Source organism: Zonotrichia albicollis, chromosome 2 (genome assembly GCF_047830755.1).
Source record: "Zonotrichia albicollis isolate bZonAlb1 chromosome 2, bZonAlb1.hap1, whole genome shotgun sequence".
In the NCBI taxonomy this organism is placed as follows: Eukaryota; Metazoa; Chordata; class Aves; order Passeriformes; family Passerellidae; genus Zonotrichia; species Zonotrichia albicollis.
The window spans coordinates 70,012,363-70,029,609 of NC_133820.1; the positions used below are offsets into that span (position 1 = coordinate 70,012,363).

At 35.9% G+C, this 17,247-nt stretch overlaps 1 protein-coding gene across 1 annotated transcript in view; it reads left to right on the plus strand.

Moving 5' to 3' along the window:
- The window catches only part of VWA8 (von Willebrand factor A domain containing 8), a 191,082-nt gene that overhangs the window by 78,555 nt on the left and 95,280 nt on the right, over positions 1-17,247 (plus strand). The window contains exon 21 of the mRNA XM_005487303.4: positions 6,991-7,067. Within this exon, the coding sequence (XP_005487360.2) occupies positions 6,991-7,067 (77 nt within the window). The remainder of the gene's footprint in view (positions 1-6,990; positions 7,068-17,247) is intronic.

The window sequence follows — 17,247 nt, forward strand, 5'->3', positions numbered from 1 at the left end:
TCATTCATGTTTGTTCCCTGGGGCTTATATGGCCTAGGATTTCATGGTATAAATGTTTTACCTGAAATATAAATATTTGTTTACAGTGGTTGATTATTTACTTTGGATGTTAACTGGAATGTGTTTCTCTTTTGTATACAAACAAACAGGTTTCTTTGAGTTCATATGATACGATATGATAGATACGAATTTCCAACTATGAAATAGCTTCCAAGTAAAGGGCATGCCAGTGCCTTAACTATGGGTTCTGATATTGCTACCTGAATGAGCCTGTTGTCTGAGTGTGAATGAATCCATCTATGACCATCTACAGTTTTTCAAAGCACCTGCAAAGCAGCTTCTTCTTTGGCTGAGGGTAAGAAGCTGCATATTACTCTCACACTAGCAGGCAAAGAACAGCAAGAGCCCCCAGTTATTTCAAATGTTGCAATGACTGTTTATGTACTCATTAAATACAGGTCTTGCAGTAGCTTTTGAGCTTCATGAGACAGACTGGGTAGTGATTCTTACTACCTTGGAAAAATTTTAGACTGTGTTTTTGAGATATTTTTCCTGATAGACAATGTGCAGTTCTTTGATTGACCACTACTTGCTGTCTTTTACTGTCTCCTTGGATTTTCTTTGGTAAATGCAAGAGAAACTTTGTTAATAAATAGAATTTGTTTATGTGGAAAACCTTTGGAAATAGCATTGGCTGAAATGATTTTATTTAGTCTCACAATTTTAAAGGTTAAATATAACATTTCCCAAATTGTTGCATTTGGAGGTTATGTAAAGAGATGTGTTGGATGCTTTCACCTTTATTAGTCATAGGTGAGGTCTTGGCAGCCATCATCTGTCTTTGAAGATACCACACATAGTATTTATAGTTACATAGGATCTGTGGCTTTCTGGATAGAGAAGGCTCACAACCCTCTCACTTCTGAATTGTTTTATTGCCATGAAATTGTAAAACACCCAGCAGAATGTTAAACAAAATTGAGGTTATTTTATTTGGCATCATTCTGTTGCCATGAGTTATTGAATAAGCTGTTGAGAAGTAGAATGAAGAATTCTATGAAGGTGCTAAATGTTGTAAATAATCTGAAAGAAACTCTAGCAACACTTGTTTAAAGTGTTGATGTGAACGCACAGTAAGCAGAAATACATGAATTATGAGTACTGTGTCCAGCCTATGAAGGCTATGAGTGTCCTATAGGTGGACTGGAGCATCTCTCTTACGTGCAAAGGTTGAGGGAGCAGGGCCTCTTTAGCTTGGAGAAGGGCATCTTGTCAAATCTTTGTGGTCTTGTATACAAATACCTTAAGGGTGGGTGTCGAGACAATGGGGCCCAATTCTTTTCAGTGGTGCTCAGTGATAGGACAAGGTCATCAGGCACAAACTGAAACACAGGAAGTTCCATCTGAATATGAGATAAAACTTCTTTACTGTGAAAGTGAAAGAGCATTGGAACACGCTGCCCAGAGAGGCTGCGAAGTGTCCTTCCCTCAAAACCCTCCTGAATGCAATCCTCTACAACCTGCTGGTAGGTGAACCTGCTTTAGCAGGGTGGTTGGACTAGATGATCTCCGGAGTTCCCTTTCAACCCCAACTATTCTGTGATTAAAAGGACTTAGAAATGTAATGGCATTCTGGTACATTTGCTAATATATTTCCCTGACAATGTAATTTCATCCTTTCTGCTGCCTTTCTTTAACTACGAGATCAATTTACATGAATTCTTGGGCTCACACTAGGAATTTATTTTATTCTTGAAGAATTTAGTAGGACAAATGATTGAGTCTTTCTTAAAGATATTTAAAATGACATGCTTGATTAGATCTTTTCTTCTAATATAATATTTTCATTTCTAACTCATTGTGAAATTTAATTAAGTGCAAACTGAGAATGTAATAATATCAGTCATCAAAAAACTTGAAATAGCAAATGCTTGACATTTCAACATTTATAGAAATAAGTCTTGTTTTTCTGCTTAAACTTGTTTAAAAATAGACAGTTTCTTCTTCAAGTCAAGAATGTACTATCCCAAACCAATTTTTTATTATTATTGTAAGCATGAAGAAACTAAGCTCCAAATGAGTTAAATTGGGCCAAATACAATGATATTTCTTGTCTAGGGAATTAAGTATGACAGTTGTGGAAAACTCAGAAAATATTCTCTTTCACTTGGTACAGTCAGTGTGTACACATCTGAGAATAGGCATGCCTCTGAAATGTGTCTCTGCTTACAGTATTGCTTTCTGCCTTTACACATTAAACTGGAGAACCAGAATTAAAAAATAAACAATGAATTGATTTTTCTCTTGGATACTACTTCTCACAGATTCTTTCCATCATATGCTTCTCTCCATTGGATCACAGTTGTCTTCCCTCACTGTAAATGCAATGATTGTATTTAGACTGACAGGTCTCTGGTTCTCCTTAAAGTCAAAAAAAGGCATCAACTCTAAAGCTTATCTAGAATTACAGTCACAGATGCATCCGAAGTATTCCATTCATGATTCCTAACAGGGAATTAAGTTGACTCTTACGGTGAAATTTTCTTCTTTTGCTGCCACTATAATTTTGGTGTGCCCCAGATGATAAACTTGCAATTGAAAAAAAATCAGATACTGAACCACAGAACACTTACTTTTGTAACTGATGAATATGTAGATTGCATCTGGGGCAGGAGTTAAAATCGCCACTGCTTTTGTATTTAAATTTGTTGCTTGTTGCTAACATTCAAGCAAGGTAGCCGTGATAGGGTCGATTGCAGTGGTCCTCTGGTAGCAATGTCTAGAGTCTGCTGGTGGCACACCTTCTGCAGATATTAAAATGCATTATTCACATTTGTTCCAAGCAGGGCTTCTCAACACCTGGAGTGTGTAAAATGATTCTGCATAGGTACTGCAAGTTGCTTTGGTGATAAGAGAACATTTTTTTAGAAACCCAGAGACATCCTCTGGTCTAAAAATCACAGCCTCAGCCATACTTGCCTCAGCAATACATGCATTGCAAATGTCTTTGTTAACAGAAACACAAAAGCTGTAGCCATGAAAGGTGGTTTGGTGCCAGACCCAGGGTTAGAAACAGCATTATGAAAAGTGTTTTCATTTTCTTTATTTTCATTGTTCAGTGAAAAGTTTCTGTGATAATGATAATACAACACTTTCTGTGATGTTAGAAACTGAGAACCCTGACATGAGGGCTCTGCGTACGAAAATTGTTAACTCAAATTTGTATTTCGTTCTCTAATAATGCAATTTCAAAATTAATTGTAAAATGAAACTTCTTGAAGTGAAAAATTGATAAACTGCTTTTTTACCAGTTTCATAATTTGTTTCATTCTTTTGTAATGAAAGAGGTGTTCTGATATGGAGATGATATGACTGCAGTGTTTCAGCTGAAGGGCGGTACTGAACAGCACAACATGGCAACCTCTTCAGCTGATTCAGTATGACCTGCAAATCATTTAAAAGAGAATAAAAATGAGGCATCCTGGTTTAGATTTTTTTTTTTCTGAAGAGGCAGATTGTTAATTTCAAAAACTTGGGTCCAATTCCTTTGGACTATAACTTTATTGTCTTTATTTGGGCTGTGCAAGGGACGAATTTCAGTTGTCAGTTCTGCATCCTGAACTGCAAAATGTCTCCTGGGACTTATAACAACAATATTGTTTATATTTGAAACTGCAGCTTCTGCTAGGAAATTAGGCCATTTCATCCTTGGTAGCAAGTGTTTACAGTGTCAGTTAGAAGGATTTTTAACTAAGGGATTATTTTGCCTTCTAATTGCATAATTTCTTGTTTGTTATTCATTAGTGCAGATATTTACTTCCCATTTTTCTATTTCAGTTATCCCATATGTCTGATGGAGGGAAAATTGTCTAATATTTGCTTTCTGAAGTATTTTTATTCTCTTCAGCTGAAACACCAACACAGATGTTCTTCTCTCTCCAATTAGCATATGTTTATATTTCTGTTAAATTAAGTAACTGCAATACTGTGTATATAAATAGCACACAGCAAGTGTTAATGGCAAACTGGCTTGTCCTCTGAATGTTACCTTAGTCTGCAATAATTGCAAAATTATATGAGATGATGTTCTGAATCCAGTCCAAATTCAGCTCAATCTTCTAGTATGTTCATATGAAAGATAGTTCAGGTTATTCCTGTTTAAATTGTTTGTTGCTAGCAGTGTGGGTGTCCAGAAGATCCAGCTTGATCTTTGGCAGTAAGGGCAAAGGAGGGTGACTGTTGCCATTTTTGTAATTTCTTGTTTCTTGGCTGCCTGTAACTAGAGTTGGTTTGGTTTTTATTTTTCCAAAATGTGTTAGCATTTTCCACATTTCTTGTTCGCCTGAAGAAGACTACTATACATATACTCTTTATCCCATGGAGGTAAGGTGAATTTGGAACAAAACTGCTCTTTTTGTCTTTACACTAATGCATAGTACTTGAGGAACAAATTCATCCAAACTCTTGGTCTTTGAAGTTTCTTAATAGTGCTAAAGAGCCTTCCAAATATCTTTGGTCTTTTCCTTCCTTTCTGTGATATTGTAACTTCTCAGTGGAGTAGCTGAGACCTAGAGGAATGGTAACTTGTCATGAAGTAGGAATGTAGAGGGCTGGAAGCAAAAAGCTTTGAGGGGAACTTTGCTGCAGCTACTGTTGCCAACCAAAGATTTTATGTGGTACACCACAGCCTCTGTGAAGGCACACAATGTACCCTCTGAAGCAGTTTAGTCTAGAAGTTAGGCAATGTTAACTTGTTTATAATAGCTAAAACCTGGTGAGAATGCCTTTTGGCTTTTAAATACTTCATGCACCTTTTAAAAATGTATGATGTTCTGAAATTGAAGTATACCTAAATAAAAGGAAATATGTGGAGAGTGTGGGGAGATGCACAGATAAAAAGGAAGAAAGGGTGAGATGTGGTCACGGCACAGCTCCCATTGACTTCACTGGGTTACTTTGGTAACTAATTTTTTTTTTTTTTTTAATTACAGTAACCACTTTGTGTAATATTAAGTATGTTTTCCATTGATTCAGTATGTTGATATATTTCATCATCTTTGTACTTGCCACAACTGGCTGGAGTCCCACTCTGCACTGAAACAGGATATGCAATCTGCTTGGAATCAGTGCAGAAACTTTGTGCAGACATCTGCCCAGCCATCTTTAGCTCTCTTAGGAAAGGAAGCTGCTTTCAGCATGGGTGTTTTGTGCTTGACATTAGAAATGCTCCTGTTTATTCACTCATTTATGATCTGACTGAAAGTAGCAGGAAACATATGTGACTAAAACTGTCTGTGTGCGCCACTAGGGGATTCTTAGCCTGTTTCTGGTTGCTTTGAATGTCACTGATAAAATTTCTGAACTTGAATATTTTCTCCCAAGTGGGTATATCCTATAAATTCCTGCAAGATCCTGTGAGCAGAATGGTATCCCCTTTCACAGCAGTGGAGAACTGTTTCAGGTGACAGTTTTCAGAAACTACTGTGAAAGGTGTTAAGTGTGTTGCAGCTTCTTACTACACCTCTATAAAGCTGTAGATTCTTCTGAAGTAGATTTGTGAGGAGGCGTGCGGCAGAGCACTAACGGAGTTGGCTCTTCTGTGTGGGAGTCAAGTCTGCAGTAGAATATAGGTAGTTCTATTTTTGTCTCCTCTGCAGAATTTTTTCCTCTGCTCTCATGGTGAGAACTCTCCTCCTCTGATTTCATTATACATATGTGCATGATTCTCCATTCTTACAAATGTAGCAGAGGAAAGAGAGACTGTGGTCCCATTTTAAGAAGCTTAAACAGTTTGCAATTCTGCAGCTGGCAGTTAGCATCACTCAGCTAGAACTTAGTGTCATAAATGTCATAACTTGCAGCTCTGAAGGCTCCTATTCTGTTTCAATGCCAAGTAAAACAGATTAGTGAAACTCAAATTGGTTAAATCTAATCTCTTTAATCTTTCTTTGGGTTATATTTATCTTCTTTACACTGGTGTGGACTACTAGATACATTCATGCAGTCAGAGTGAGAATCTCAGGAGAGGGATAGGGTCTTGTCAAACAACTTTTGGCTGGTCTATGATTGAGTTTTTCTTTCTGCTGTTTCCTTTTTCTGTGCTACCTGTAGCATTCTGAGCTTCCTGCAGCCCCCTACTTGCAGGCAGGATAAGAATTTCTGCATGTGATCTGTCACCTTGGTCTGTATCTACATTAGCATTTCAGATCAGATCTAGAATGTACTTTTGAAGGGAATTTCCTTACTGCAGTTCAGTACATATCCATCTCTCTTAGGATGAGAGTGAAGTGGATGTTCCCCAGCAGCCCACCTAATTTGTGCTCTTTGATAATTCCTTCCCTGAGTCTAGGTTAGACCTGGACTGAAATATCAGTTCCTAAAATGTTTAGGACAAGGCACACCAGGGCATTGACAACACCTAATTCACTGCCATCATTTTCCACAGCTTGCTAGTGCAGATGTCCTTCAGTAGAGTTAGAGATCAGTTTTATCTACAGTTGAATTCTGATTGCATCTGAGCCTCTTTTTGTAACTGCAGTGGAATGTGATCAGCAGCTATTACCAAGGCTGTGCCCAAATTCCATGTGACAGTTACAGGATGTGTCCTATGACCACTAAGAATTAACTTTGCCTATAAAGTGCAAGACAACTTCCTAGCATTGACATTGCAATGCCTTTGTGAAATAAAAAGGCTGGAAAAACTTGTGTTAGTTAAAGGATGCATAGCATGTGTGACATAACTCTAGGGACACAATCCTATTTCTGGTTATTTCTAGTAAGATAGATAACTATTTTGTGAATATATATATAAAATAAAATACATGTCATCAACTTGTGTTCAGAATTTTGTGAAATTGGTTGAACTTGTATTTACCTATGAAGGAGTATGGAGAGTATTTTAAACATTTTGGCAAGTTATCTTTTCTGTCTTTATAACTCATAAGTATGTACATCTGTATTATGTCTTAATATTATATTTGTTTACTGCAGGGAGTTGGGAAAAACAAGGTTGTTGACAGATTCCTTCACCTTTTGAACAGACCCAGAGAGTATTTACAGCTACACAGGTAAGAATGTGTTAGATTTCCATACTTTTTGGCTTTAATCAAATTTCTCATGTTATTAAAACTCATGTTTCTGAAATTAATGTGTTTTTGGTGTTTGAACAAAGGCCCCCTAAGTGGCACACGGACCACAGGAATGTGTCTGGCAGAGGCAATAAGCTGACAGGTTGAGGAGTGGGTACAAGAATATGGTGCAATCATCTTGTTTGATACACGAGGAAGTAGAAGTGTGCTGATGCTAAAATTTGTTCAAAAAACAAGTTATATTTTGCTGTCATTTCTGGAAAGATTTCCCTAGCATGCAGTATTGTGTGAGGGAAAAATTGTTTGAGTATATCACTCATCAGACAAGAAACATTCTACATAGTAAAGGTTTTTGGCTTTTTTCTTTTGGCACTCCTGCTAAGTGCATGTATTTCTTTCTCACCCATAAGAGTTTGGATTAGAAAATTACATCTGAAGCTAAAAAACAGACTTCAAGACAAAAAACCAACTGAAAACAATTCAAAAGCTGAAATAATAGGAAATTATCTGCCTGCTTTGTGTAACATGAACTTGAAACTAATAAGTGGAAATAAAGGATAAATATACCTAGAAGACTCATTTTCAATTGAACTGAATCCCATTTCGGCTTTGTTCCTAATCTTTATCTCTTTGTCTTCAACTTCCTAGCTTCATCACCCTGTCTCTTTCCATAATCACTGTTTTTTAAATAGTGCTAATGAAAATGTTGATCTTTGGTATTTTGCCCATTAACAGCACTGTCTCCGTAACACTTTGTCTCCCACTTTCTCACCCAGAGTTTTGTCTTCAAGTGTCTTGTACTTGTATTCCTGATACTTGGACAGCTCTATCTCGTAACTTCTCTACTGCTGTTCTCCTTTATACTACTTATTCTAGACTTCCATCAGTTCTACATGAAATTCTGCTTTTGTGACCTCCTACTTTCAGCTTTGCATTAACTTTCCTGCTTGGAACAGCTACCCAGTTTGTCTGGATAAAATACACTGTGATTTTTGCCAATCCCAATTATGTCACAAAGTACTGCACTATTTCTGTCCTTTTGTGTGCTCTTCAGTGATGAGGCAGAACAGTGCTTAATATGAATTCATATAGCTCAGGAGAACATTGTATAAGCACCATGTTTGGGGTTTTCATGCAGCTGTAGAACGTATAAATTCTACATGCTAGTTGAGACATCACTAGGAAGAAAAATGTGCATTTATTGTCTTGTCAATACAGTGTTCTATAGTCTCTATAAGGTACTGCTTGTGATTACAGGGGTTTGGAGAGAGGTTGAAGTAGAAAATGAAGCAGAAAATGATGAGTAGTCCTATGTAATTATAGAAAAATAATTTATGAATATAGCAAAATCAGAAATTTCTATTTTCTGGGTAGTATTTTGAAATGCTGTGTGAAGAGCTCAGTCTATATAATATTTTGATTATACTTTACAGGGTGTTTAAACAAGGATTAGAGTATTGTTAGTGCACTCTTCTGGATTGAAAACAAAGTAAGAGCAAGTTTACAAAATACCCAAACAGTTTCCTAGTAAGCTTTTACATACTTTGTGGGGGAGATTCAGTCAGTAGCTTATGGCATAGATGTACTTTCTTAGAAAATATTCTAGAATGTGCACTTCATCTTTGATAGCCCTGTGTGTTTCTTCAGATTTCCTAGCTAGCTACTGTAAGTACCTTTAAGCATGCCAAGGAAAGTATTTCTAAATATAATGCTTTTAATGGTGCTTGTATACCTGAAGTACAGATCTTGACAAATTTTTTGGGGTGGGGTTTTTTGTTGGTTTGAGTTTTTTTACTGTTTTGATGAAAGAGTTTAAGGAGTTCTGCTGTTCTAACTCTACATATGTTCAATGACATTCAAGCAGGGAGTATTTGCCTTAGAGGCAATAAGCTATTACCAGGAGTCATTTTAAAATCTCACATTTTATTTCTTGTACTTCAAGAGGATGAGAGGAGATAAAAGGCAGAAAAAGGGACATCTGTATTTACTTGCTCTGCAACTGATTCACATGGGAAGGGTCAGCCTGACCTAAAGGTTTTGATTGCTTATGGAGGCTATAAATACTTTCTCTTAACATTTCCTACAGCATCTCATTGAGAAGTTTTATATTCTTGAAATTTGTAAGTCTTATAAATCATTTTGATACCATAAAGCAGAAAATCTTAATGGAAGGAAGCTGCAATTAGATTCAATAATGGCAGAAATTAAGAAAAATGTGTGCTTCTGAATTATTAAAAAAATTGGCTGCTTTCTCTTGCATACTTCCTAATATTAGCAGCTGATCAGGAATTGACCAGCTGTCTCATTGCATTCATTGTGGGGTTATGGAAACAGGTAATATGGCAGAGGCTCAGCACAGCCTCTGAACTCATGAAACATTTTACTGCTTTTTTGTGTTAAGGAAGAACTTCCATCTGCCAGGATTTCCCTGTCCCTCCTTTCCTACAAGAGTAAGTTTCAGCAGAGAAATTCCAAATTTTGTTTACCCTCCTGGTATGGTTGTCTCCATTTTGTTCACCCAGGACACCAGCTACATGTTACAGAATAAACAACAGCTTTATTTTGTCTAATAACAAAGGACTTTTAAGAGTTCTTATAGAAATTAAACATGTACTGGTTTTACAGGTAGTAACTAGAACTGACTGTAAGAAAATTTGATGTTCTCCAAGAAAATTTGATGTTCTCCAAACTAATGTAACGACTATTTGTGTTGCTCCTAAATTAATGAGCTCTGGAAAGCCTCATTATTTTATGAACCTTTCTGTTTCTGCTTTTGCTATCTCTCCTGTGGGTGATGTGGAAAGAATTTTCCAGTGGTTCTACACAAAAATCTGATGTTACATTTGGTAGACTAAATAAGTATTTCATTAAATCAGGGAAATAATTTTCATGGAAACTGATAATCATAGAATGTGCTAAGTTGGAAGGGAACCACTAGGATCCTCAAAGTCCAGCTGCTGGCCCTACTCAGGACCAGGAGTCTCACCATGTGCCCGAGAGCACTGTCCAGACACTTCTTGGACTTGGACATACTGCGACCACTTCCATGGGGAAACTGTTCCAGTGCCCAGCCCCTCTCTGGGTGAAGAACCTTTTTCTAATATCCAAACTAAACCTCCCCTGACACAACTTCAGGCCATTCCCTGGGGTCACTGGTCAGCACAGAGAAGAGTTCAGTGCATGCTCCTCTGCTTCCCCTCACAAAGATATCTTGCTTTATTTTTCTTTATTGTATATTTATTATATTATGTTTCATTACATCTTGCTTTTTTAATCCCCTCATGATATCTTGCTTTGACTTTCACAGTCTCTAAAACCAAGAAGATTCCACAGAAAGAAGGAAAAAAAAATAACTTTAGAGAAGACTCAGGCAAGAAAATATACCCTGTTAAGACTGTAAAATCCTTCTTAGCACTGATGAGAGCAATAGATAAGTATAAAACTGTAAGCTCCCAGCTCTCCTACATAAAAATGTCAGAAGAAAGTATCATGGACTCTAAATAGTTGTCTCCTTTGATATGATCAAAGAAAAAGAGATTAATTTTACTTCTCTTATGATCAAATTGCTAACTAATTTTACACAAAGAATGATTTTGCTGGAGGAAGATGTTCTTAATCTGTCATTTAAACATTTACGTTGGCATCTATTTGGAATTAAGTCATACTCTCAAGCTGTTTTTTATGTTTCAATTAGAATGATTTCTCCTCCTTGCAGTTACTGCTTTTGTGATGACTATATATACAGAACTACAGCATTTATCCTTCTGTTTTCAGTTCAAGCTTGATTTATTGTTCCAGTTTGGGGATTTTGGAAGGATTTTTTTTTTTTTTGCGTTTTTTTGGTTTTGTGAGGATTTTGGGAATTGTGAGGAGACTTTTGATAGAAAGCTTCCTAAAAGCCTAGGTTCTGACTAGGAAGATGTAAGCTTTAGTGACACAATTTTTATGGTGGTTTCTGGTGGTATAAATGCTTAATGTGGAGAGGCATGTGGATTAATATATATGCATTGAGCTTTTCGGAGTCATATGTTGCTATCTGATTTTAGTTTTCATCAAAATTTAAAAAAAATACACTGCTATGCTTAATACAAAAGTGTAAAAATAAAATAAATATTTAAATGTAGTTTATTCTCATATACTAATTTAGGCAGTTAAAAACAACTGGTAAAATATTGGGAAGAGCAAGACCTGGGAAAGCTGTCACCGCTGTTCTGTTGGTGTTGGATTTGCTTTAAGTCGCATAGCGAAAAAGATCTACTGGTAACATGAAATCTCTGAAATTACCATCTGCCATCATGAATTGTGCTCTTAATTGCTCTGATAGCAAACAAAAACCTCTCTGTCTTGACAATGCCTTTACAAAAAATAATAGCAGAACATCTGTGTTCGAAGAAACGTGTTTGTTAGGTTCAGGAAGGCATGAAGTTCATTTTTGTATATCAAAACCTTTTCTTTAAAGTTTGGTGTACATTGTGCTCCTTGATTTTTTGAGATATTCAAAATCTGGACGCTGGACACTGTCTTGAGTATCTTGACTCTACATGCCCCTCTTTAGCAGAGGGGTTGGACTAAATGTTTTCCAGAGGTGCCTTTCAACCTCAATCATTCTGATTCTGTGATTTAGCAATTTCTGCAAGGTAGCAGTTGGATGACCCCTAGCTCTTGTTCTAGGTGTGTTGCAGTAATGTTGTAGTCTTCCAAAAAAAAAAAAATTAAAATTAGTTTATCTTATCTTTATAAAATTTTATAATCCAGCAGTGGTTGTTGCATGAGAGGAAGCCACTTGCACTGTCCTTAGCTGATGCTCAAATGTGTTAGTCTGAACAGTAGTTAAAGTTATGAGAATTAAGAAACAACTTCAGACTCAATATTGTTTTCAGAACAGTGTGTTAATGAGATTAAATTTGATAACTTCTAGAATATTTATTTATTGTTGTGATACACATTTAAATGAGTGGCTGGTAAGCAGAAGTATCTCCATTATGTTTCCAGCTTCATGCTGTGTCAGTGACAGATGAGCTGTAGCAAATGCAAAATTTGGAGCTCAGTCTCCTCTGCCACCTATCACAGATATTCCTCTATACAATTGAAAATGATCAGGAGTTAAGAGTACTGATCCTTTTCTGTTCTGATGGGAACTTGAGAACTAGTGGGAGAACTGGATCCCTTCTCTGAGCTACTGAAGATGTGTCAGAAGTCATGATAAGTAAGGTTAGTCAACTTCAACTCTAATGTTTTCAGTGTATAGATCTGCATAAGAACATCACCATCACTTACAGAAATAGAAGCTTTTGATGTGTAGACTGAAGTGTAATCCACATCAGTCATTTATTAATGGCTATGAATGGATCTTCTGCTGCTCAAAACCTCAGTGAATCTGCAGATGCGAAATTATTAGTTTCGTTCCGTTGTTCTTCTGTGTATCAAGAAAATCATCTTCTAGGAAATTAGTTTATTGTGAAAAAAGATAATATGAATCTTCATATGACAAAAAGAGGGAATGTTTTTTACTGTGTGAGGGTTGTTCTCTATGAAGTAAAAAATGTTAGAACGGCTTGTAAATATGATGTGATACCTTTTCTTGAAATAGAGGACGCAGGAAGTTTTCTTCTTCAGCTTTTGATAAAACAGGTTTACCCCTAAATTAGCCGTGTTAAGTCTTAGTTCTCCGTTTGATATATTTTTCTTACAAGTTGAGATAACTTATTTTTCTAAGCATTTACATATACACTACAGCAATTTATCATTGTTGTAAATGTGATGTTTGACACTGTCAATGGAATACTAACTGCTTTGAAATTCTATTTTGTATCTGATGATCTTACTCTTTCAAGATATTACACTACCTTGTTCTATGTGTCTCAATGCATTTCCTTACAAAGAATTTGCTTAAAATATCTTGATTTGATATCACATCTTCCTGTCACAGTTACTATATTTATTCTAGTGACTGATGATTGAAAAGTGTGATACAGGGTTCATTTTAAAAATCTACTGCATTTTGTGTTGGGCCTTTTCTAGTTCCCTAATAAATTACAGTAATCTGATGATCTTTTTTCCAAAACTTATCTGAGTTTGCATATGTTATCCTTTTCAAACGAAACGTAATTTTGCTGGGATCTTTAACAATCCAATTAATGGGGAGTTTAAGGTAGGAAAATGAGCTTATGGTGTCCCTACAAGCAATACTTACTACAAACTGTCCATTAATCTTTAGATCTTAATTTTCTTTCCCTCTTTTTCAGCACATGTAATAAGTATAAAATTCAATTATCTGTTTCCCTTATTGAGATAATTTAAAACTACTCTTTCAGCTTTATTGACTTCAAATTTTTAAAATTTTAATTTAAAAAGCTGTTTCAGAAGAAACAGCTTCCTTTGCCCAAGATACAGGTGAATACTAGAATTATATTGTACTTGTTCTCAGAATTGCATTTGATTATCATCTCTGGAAAGAATATATGACCACATGAAATAACTTAAATGCTGATATAGCTCTGCAGGTCTGTTTTTAAACATGAACAATACAGAAAAGCCATCTCCGTATTGGGCTGTTCAAGGAAGTGTTCTGTGGCTGCACTGATTTATTTCAGTGGAGCACAGCAAAGGCAGGGGAGATGTTGTGTTGTGGGTTTGGGTTTTGGCAGCCACAAAACAAAAATCTAGGTAATTTTTCCTCATGACTCATGCGTCATTAATGTTTAGATTATTTTCTTTTAATATTGTACTTTATATTGTGTGTTTTATTCTTTATGTAACTCACGTTAGGAAATAAGTAATAAGATGATACATTTTTGTCATGAAGATTTATGTTGTGAAGCCCTGAGTGCATTGATTATATTATAGGTGTCTTTATAGTTTTTACTTGTTTTTTGCCTGTTTTCTTAAATACATTTTCAGCCAATACAGAGTTGCAATGCAAAGCTTCCAAGATTTCATGCCTGCCAATGGTCCCTGTTTCCAATGTTAGCTTTTCATAAGCTGGCTCACTAGCTCTTTTATTGTCAGATTCCAGGTGTTAGAAAGCTACTTCGTTTTTCTTTTTTTGTAGGAATTGAATTCAGGTTTAATATCCTGCTGCATGGCTGTTACAGAGAAACAGCTCAGGTTAGAAGACCCTATTGTTTCATTTTCCTCTAAAGCTGAAATAAGAGTTTCTCACTGTTTACTCAATTAAATGTATTCTTACAAGCAATAAGGGAAGCTGCAGGGTGTCGTGTTTCCCCATTTATGGATTTTATGATTAGGGTGAGTGAATTTTGTATTTTGTTTTGGCAGATGGATCACATACAAGTAATTGTGTAACTTCAAATTTAAGCATATACCATGAATTAAACATAATTCCCTTTGACCTTTCTTCTGCCACCTGCAGTCATACTGAGTAATGAGTACCTTTATAGTCAAAATAATTTCTTGCATTTTAAACAAACTTATGTCCTGCTGAGTAGCTGTAACAGCATAGCAGGAAAAAAAAAGGTGAATTTAATTATCAGTTCCTACAGATAAGTCAGAAAGCCTTTACAGGGTCATTTTTACAGAGCTGTGAGACATCTGGTTGGCTTTTCAGATATTTCAGAATTTCCTAAACATAGCAGTCAGGTCATGCAATGCAATGGCTCTGTGATGGGTTGACTAAAGAAATTAATTTGTAAATGTCAAAATCGTGCGGATTGATTCTTTGTGTTGGGATTGCCTGCTCTTCATCAGGATAATCCATGAGTGGATTAACTGACCAATTAACAGCTTCAAATGGCCTTTGGACTAATTATTTTTCAAATACTCTTTCAAATTAGGTCACAGCAGATGGGTATATTCATGTCTGATTGACATGTAGAAATATGTATCTATGTCCATAGGTATTTAATAAAAAATGCCTCACAGAAATGAAGAAGAATTTCTAGAGCATACACTCTACATCTCTGGTTTTTCCTTTTAACTACTGTGAAGTTTTGTGTGGTGAATCAGAAGAAGGCCAAACCTGAGTGAGCTTGGTTTATATAACCTTGTTGCCATGAGCAGGGACCCCTAGAACACAAGGTTACCTTGCACAAACAATCTCTTACCCTTTTAGCCTCAGTGTAAGTACACACAGAAGCCTGGAGTGTATTCTTCTGCACTTGTCAAGATGGAATAATTCCAGGGAATGTGAGTGTTTGTGATGTCAGCTGGGGCCTGACACTGTGTCCTGTATTTGGGCACAAGCCTTCCTCAAATCTTCAATTAAAGCATTGGAGCACCTTTTGTTAAACTGGAGGATAACAACTAACTCTCTGAGGTTGATGGAAACTTCTCCTGACACGGTTCATAGTTGTTCTCCAGAAGGAAGGCGTTGCTGTCAGTGAAACAGAAACTGTCACAGCAGTATTTTGGAGTCAGTCTGCAGACCTCAGAAATAGCTGCCTTTAGGGTAAATAATGCAGCAGCAAAAAATAAATAAAAGACAGCAATAGGAGCTAATAAAAAACATGAGAAGAATTCTCAGAAGTCCTACTATGAATTGAGTGGTCATGTCAGAGGAGTTACTATATTTCAGTAGTAAATATTTCTTCTCTTTTTTTCTCTTTTTTCTTCTTTTTTTTTCTTTTTAAATGGAGCCCTTGTGAGAAGGGCTTCCTTGATAAAAGTACATTCTTAGGAAAGATGTTAGTGAGCTTTTCCTATTTTTCTTTTACAATCAGATAAAGATAAAATCAGTTCAGTTGAATAAGATGACTGTATGTCAGATAGTTTTTCTACCTCTGCATTCCTACAGTCTTGTTTCTTTGTGTCAGTCCTATTTTCATTGCTGAATGTGATGAAATTGGGAGGTTTTGGGATTCATGTCTTTGTTAGAGCCTGTTAGTTATTATTAAGGTGCTATTGTTACTAAGTGAAAGTGAATTGGAGTTTTTAGTTGCTTTCCTGTGGGAATTTTGAGTGCCAGATATATTTTGCATTTAGGAAATGCTGCTTGCTATGTTGTTCAAAAATATTTCAGACTTAGTGCGTTTTTATTTTTTCTACATTTCAGTGCCTTTACATTTATGTAATTCATGAAAAAGTGGAAATTTAAGAAAAAACCCAAAGGAGACAGTTTCTTTTTAGCCATTCTTTACTGTGTTTGGGTCATGGTAGGTTTCTGAAGAACAGAAATTAATGATATATAAGTGTATAGCATATGATTCTGGAAAGGAAAATAATACTGATCTGTCATAACCCTTGTAAAACCATTCATACATGTCTGAATGTAATAGCCTAAGCAAATACAGGAGTTTCACATACACTTAAATTATCAAGCCAATGGAATTAATATTTGACTTACATTTAACTTCTGTAATACGCTGCAAATCCCCCAATGTATTTCCTTAAATACTAAGGCCAACTATCAACAAAGCAGAAGAAAGATAAAATAAGAAAAAAATTAGAAGACAGATTCAGGATGTCCATTTTTATTTTAGTTTGATACCTTCTGTATTTTTTTTTTATTGTGCTACTTTTGTAATAGCATTTAATTGAACAGTAAACTCTTGTAGTGTTTATTTTCCCAAAAAATACGTCAATTCTGTCTTCTCTGAAGAATGAGATCATCCTAAGGATTTGTGTGGGCTGCTGATTATTGTGGAATACTAAGCACAATTTAGTATCCTGTATTAGGAGGCTGTAAGTAATCTCTGCAGAGCCAGAGGATTAACTCGCTCAGCAAAAGTAAGGTACTATTTCATGTTACAGTAGAAAATCATCTGACATTTTTGTCTTTTCTTGTGTCATCATCTGTGTGACAGCACATCACTGGAGATATTAATTTCCTGATGTGTTTTGTTCACTTTATTGTTTTTCATCCATTATCTCCTAAGTGCAAATTTATGATCTGTAAAGCGTCCTGTAATTCATCTTCCTTTACATTATTTTTGGCCTATCCTCAGGTCCCCTCATTTTCTCACCTTTCTATTACTTTAAAGAGATCACAGTTCAAATTTGACAAATTCTTCCCCTTTTTACCTTGTATTAATTCCTCAGAACATTTTTTCTTGAGTTATTTCTGACTAATTAGTACCTGTGACTGTGACCTTCAAATACTCTAGCATTTGGTTTACGCATTTGGAAATTCTTCTGCATCTGCAACTATATAGGCTTGAACCAGAAATGTTAACTGATAGTGGAGGTAGGCTGATACATACAA